This window comes from Anolis sagrei, chromosome X (genome assembly GCF_037176765.1).
Source record: "Anolis sagrei isolate rAnoSag1 chromosome X, rAnoSag1.mat, whole genome shotgun sequence".
NCBI lineage: Eukaryota > Metazoa > Chordata > Lepidosauria > Squamata > Dactyloidae > Anolis > Anolis sagrei.
Window position 1 is genome coordinate 81,097,082 of NC_090034.1, and position 6,000 is coordinate 81,103,081.

Genomic DNA, 6,000 nt, shown 5'->3' on the forward strand with positions numbered 1-6,000 from the left:
TCAAACTACAAGAGAGGAGATTCCATCTGAACATGAGGAAGAACTTCCTGACTGTGAGAGCTATATTTAGCAGTGGAATTCTCTGCCCCAGAGTGTGGTGGAGGCTCCTTCTTTGGAAGCTTTTAAACAGAGGCTGGATGGCCATCTGTCAGGGGTGATTTGAATGCAATATTCCTGCTTCTTGCCAGGCGGTTGGACTGGATGGCCCATGAGGTCTCTTCCAACTCTTTGATTCTATGATTCTAATGGGTTGACAATAAAAATGATGACGATGCTATGGAAAATGGACTGCGGATTGGCTTTGGATTAAGTTGATGATTGTAGAACTTGGATTATTTGTACTATTTTAAGCTATTTTAAATCTAATTTAATGTTTACTTATTATGTAACTGTTGTTTTATCTGTTGTATACATGGGGCATTGAATTGTTGCTGACTGTAAGCCGCCCTGAGTCTCCCTTCGGGGGTAGAGAAGGACGGGGTACAAATATTTGAAATGAAATGACATGGTGTTTGTTTTGCTGTCTGTGCCCCTCTTCAGAATATTTTGCCTCACTTTCTGTCCCTGTGAGAATTGGATTTTGAAAAAATTGGCTTGTTTTGGAAACAAGGATTAGTGAGAAAGCTTCAGTGGAGATACCTTTTCCCCATGATAATAGCTCTTCCAGGAGTGCATTTGACTTCCTAGAGCAGTGGTTCTCAACCTGGGGTCCCCAGATGTTTCTGGCCTACAACTCCCAGAAATCCCAGCCAGTTTACCAGCTGTTAGGATTTCTGGGAGTTGAAGGCCAAAGACATCTGGGGACCCCTAGAGGTAGATTTCTGTCACTTCCTGTTGTCTCACCCTCATTTTTAATCATGAGCCGTTTGTAAATTGGATGTTTGTAACTCGGGATTGCATGCACTTGATTTTATTTTGCTTCCACATCCTCCTGACAGTTCTGATGCCCTTCTTGCAATCTCTCGCAGGAGCAGTGTTCATAGCCCCGGCCCAAATGGGATACCCAGCAGCGTACCCCGGCTTCCCAGGAATGGCTCCACCAGGCAGCAACATGATGGGCAACATGATGGCCCCACCGGTTGGCATGATGGCACAGCCTGGAGCAGCCGGCATGGTGGCCCCCATGGGGATGCCCACGGGTTATGGCATGCAGGCGGCGGTCCTCGGGGTACCCAACGGCATGATGGCGGCTCAGCAGGCGGGGTATGTGGCAGGCATGGCCCCCGCCCCCCCAGCCATGTATGGTGTGCAGCCCACCCAGCAGCTGCAGTGGAACCTGGCCCAGGTAAGAGGCAGCATTGGGGCCGGGGCTGGTGAGGTTGGGTAACCGGAAAGGGCATGGGGACCATTCCCCCTCACAATGCCCCTTCCTTTGCAAGGCCACACTGGTAATTTCAAAGATGTGGGCTGGGAGACTTTGCAGACTATACTGTGTTATCATATTCAGTACTGGTTTCTAAACTCTGTTTTTGACATTGTTTCTTAATACCTAATCTTTTTTTAGTGCTGTTTGTTGACCATTATAATAATTCATCGTATATACTCGAATATAAGCCAAGTTTTTCAGCCCTTTATTTAGGCTGGAAAAGCCCCCCTCCACTTATACTCGTGTCAAGGTATATTTATTGTTAATGTTTATTGCTTTGTTTTATGAGTTCATTTATTTTGCTTTGTTGTTGTTGTTTTGTTGATGTATTTGGGCTCGGCCTCTTGTAAGCCGCACCGAATCCTTCGGGAGGTTATTATTATTATTATTACATTTATTATTTTATCCTATTATTGTTGTTGTTATTACATTTATTATTTTACTCTATTATTATTACATTTATTGTTTTACTATATTTATTATTATTACATTTATTATTTTACTTTCTTATTGTTATTATCACATTATTATTTTACTCTTATTATTTTGATTACATTTATTATTTTACTCTATTATTATTGGAAAACTACGTAAGCAGATTTATATTGAAGAAGGTTAGAAATAATGGTTTAATCAGAGTGGGACAACTTTACTTTGAAACTTACCAGTGGCTGCTGCATTTCCCACCCTTGACTTATACTCGAGTCAATACGTTTTCCCAGTTTTTTGTGGTAAAATTAGGTGCCTCGGCTTATATTTGGGGTGGTTTATACTTGAGTATATACGGTGTGTGTGTGTATAACATCGCATGATAGTTGCACTTTTTATAGGGAATGCAACTATTATGCGATGAAAACAACTCTACCTTTAATTCGCTGGTGTCTGTTTTTCAAAAAACCTCCTTACCTTCGAGAAGGTGGAAGAGGAGGAGGAGGGAGAATTCAGCCTTGGACAAACAGTTCCCTTTCTGTTTAATTGGGTTTTTTATATTGCCTTGCCTAGGAGGAAGGCGGGAAGATCCTCCCTCTCTTTTCTGAAGGCAAGGAAGTTTACAAAACCTGAAATTGAGGGGGGGGGGGGGGGGGGGGAATCAGCCCCAAAGGATTCTGCAGCTATTATCCGAGGAGCACAAAAATTTCAATTTTGCCACACAAAAATGGGGGTGTGGTGATGATGTGGTGGCAACTATTATGCGATGAAATACAGTATATCTACCTGATATACTCATGTCTAAGTCTAAAAGGGAGCCCCTGGTGGTGCGGCGGATTAAACCGCTGAGCTACTGAATTTGCTGGCTGAAAGGTTTGAATTCAGAGAACAGGGTGAGCTCCCACTGTTTGGCCCAGCGTCTGCCAACCTAGCAATTTGAAAACATGCATATGTGAGTAGATCAATAGGTACGGCTTCTGCGAGAAAGTAACGGCGCTCCATGTTGTCATGCTGACCACATGACCATGGAGGTGTATATGGACAATGCCAACTCTTCGGCTTAGAAATGGAGATGGGCACCACCCCCCCATAGTCAGACATGACTAGACTTAATGGCAGGGGTAAACTTTACCTTTACTTAAGTCTAGAAGATTTAGTGAAAGAGTCAACCAAGAAAACCTAGATCAATTTGCGTATTGAACCTTAACTCTTAATAAAACAAACCACTGGGCAGAGTGATGAAAGGCAAGATCTTAGTTCACCCTAGTTCTTTTAGGGAGAATCTAAAAGAAGCATCAACTCTCCTTATTCTCTCTGCCATGGTGTCACTTTGGAACTTTTGAAATTGGTTCTTTCCCCTCTTTGCAGAATGGCCCTCGATTTATCCATGCATCATATCAAAATCCATAATTTTGGCCCCAGGATCTGCCATAAGCTTATACATTATATACAATACATTTATCTACCACTGGCTGGACCATTGTACTGCAATCCATCTTATCAGATGGACTGATTGTAGGACATGGAAGTTCAGATTATTCTTCTAAGCATTGCAATTGAGAGTCCTAGTGCTCTGAGGAATAGACTAAATCAGGGGTCCTCAAACTTTTTAAACAGAGGGCCAGGTCACAGTCCCTCAAACTATTGGAGGGCCAGATTATCATTTGAAAAAAGCATTAATGTATGCACACTGCACATATCTTATTTGTAGTGCAAAAAAACCCACTTTAAAACAATACAATAATTAAAATGAATTTTAACAAATATAAACTTATTAGCATTTCAATGGGAAGTGTGGGCTTGCTTTTGGCTGATGAGATAGGATTGTTGTTGTTGTTGTGTGCTTTCAAATCATTTCAGACTTAGGTTGACCCTGAGCGAGGGCCAGATAAATGACCTTGGAGGGCCGTATCCAACCCCCGGGCCTTAGTTTGAGGACCACTGGACTAAATCAATGAACTCATTGCTAAGTTTCTTTGGAAGAGAATCCTGAATATGTTGGGAATCAGATCTGTTAGGCTCAAAAATAACCCTCACTTGGGGTGATTCCACCATAAATATAGCAGAGGTGCAGTGGGTTAAAGCACCCAGCTGCTGAACTTGTTGATTGAAAGGTTGCAGGTTCGATTCTGGGGAGCAGCATGAGCTTCCACTGACAGCCCTAGCTTCTGCCAACCTAGCAGTTTGAAAACAGGCAAATGTGAGTAGATCAATAGGTACCGCTCCGACGGGAAGGTAACGGCGCTCCATTCATTCATGCCGGCCACATGACCTTGGAGTTGTCTACGGACAATGCCGGCTCTTCGGCTTAGAAATGGAGATGAGCACCACACCCCAGACTGGACTTCATGTCAGGGGAAAACCTTTACCTTTACCTACTAGAAGTAAACTTCATAATCAGCTGAAACGTGTTGCGAGCCAGGATAAGCTTCCATTCAACAGGATGGAACAGGATTGCAGAAGCTGAACTTTAGGTTCAAATTATTTATTCAAGAAAAGAAATCAGTTTTAGATAGAAGGGGTCTTGGAGCTAACTAGATTGCTAAAACTCATATCATAAAGAAGGTAAATGGATAAAAAGTCAAAATATCAATGCAGTTACATTTTGCCTGGAGAAAGGCAAAATGCGCCCTCACTGGAAAGGAGACAAAGGCAGAGAGAGAGCCAACAATAGAGAATTATCACATGGCCAAACCCAGGGCAATAAAAATACCCTTAAATAGGAAGTTACCTCATACCTCACAGAGCTTCCATTTCTACATCTCCAATGGGGGGGGGGGGGGAGGAGATAGTGGCAAGCGAAACAAATAAGACAAACGCCCCTTCTGGGATACACATGCATAGGAATGTGGGGGGAGGAATCCCTCACTCTAATACTATCTCTAGCCTAGATACTCATTGAGGACTGGAAACTTGATGACACAAGAGACTTGTGCAGTCCAGGGATGAAACCCAATAGAACGCAAGTCCCAGAATTCCATAGGAAGTAGCCATGACAGTTACAGAAGAATCCTAATACTCTCATTGGGCAGTGTCTGGGGGCCCGCACAATTCCTAATTGTGTTTTGTGATTGCGTAAGGAGAACACAATCCTTCTGACTGTCATCATGCCTTTCCCTTCCTCCTTAGATGACCCAACAGATGGCAGGGATGAACTTCTACGGCACGAACGGGATGATGGGATACGGACAGTCGATGGGCCGAGGAGGGACCCAAGGCACCAACCAAACCCTCAGCTCCCAGGTGTGGAAATAACCCACCTGGATTTGGACCATTTCCTCCCTTTCATTTCGGCTTTGGTTTTCCTGTTGGGTTTGTTTTTTGTTTCCGTATTAAAGTTGCTTCCTGAGGCTCTTGTGCGTTTCTCCTTCCGGTGCTGGACTTTCCTTGAGTGTCACAGAGACCGCTGGGCCACTTTCTGCCCAACATCCAAGGCACTGATGAAAACTAAACCTTTGCTGTCTTGCTAAAATCTGGGCAGTTTTTTGAGGGGACACGATGCGAGAATGGTTCTTTCCTGTGAGATTTCAACCTAAAGTCCACTTGCCGCTGTTCTTTGGAAAAGGCAGCCATGACAGTTGACTCTGGCTTCATTCACAACTTTGTAGCTTCGCCTTAAAGGCATTCTAAGCTTTTTCTTTCTAAAAAGATTGGACAAAAACTATTGAAAAACATATCATCTCTTTGCTGGTTGTAGTGGGAGCTTATTTCCTCCAGATTCTGTTTCTTCCATCATATTCGTCCTGCTTTCCTTCTTTTTTTCTTAATCCATTCCGTTTTTTTCTCTTGAGTTTTTCAAGAAACGATTCCACCTTTTGTGAACTTGAGGTCATCTTTCCTTTGAGTGAGTGGGACTCCCACAAGGCCCTCGGACACAAAAATCCTTCCCTTTATCTTTTCACGTTTTGGTGACCAAGGGCCGAGATCCTGTGGGCAAGTCTCTCCTTGCACTTTTTTTTTTGCACTTTTTGTTTTGTGTGTCATTGCGCACGGACAGATACGTTCTGGCCAGTATGAACACTGTACTGGTAGACTGGGTCAGCCTGGTCTTCCTTTGTCCCTCATCTGCTTCAGAAAGAAATAAAGAGAAACCCGCCTGCCGTGTTTTGGAAGACATCTCTCCGCAAAAGCTGGGCGCTCTACTGTCTCAATTGACATTGTGTATATGTACATTCCTTAATAAAAAATATTGCGGTGCAACGTTA

General features: G+C 43.4%; 1 protein-coding gene across 2 annotated transcripts in view; it reads left to right on the forward strand.

Moving 5' to 3' along the window:
- Positions 1 to 6,000, forward strand: part of SMAP2 (small ArfGAP2) — a 42,896-nt gene extending 36,896 nt beyond the window's left edge. For both annotated transcript variants that reach the window (XM_060784175.2, XM_067460586.1), the window contains exons 9-10: positions 969 to 1,285; positions 4,925 to 6,000. In XM_060784175.2, coding sequence (XP_060640158.1) covers positions 969 to 1,285; positions 4,925 to 5,050 — 443 coding nt within the window. In that variant the 3' untranslated portion in view covers positions 5,051 to 6,000. The remainder of the gene's footprint in view (positions 1 to 968; positions 1,286 to 4,924) is intronic.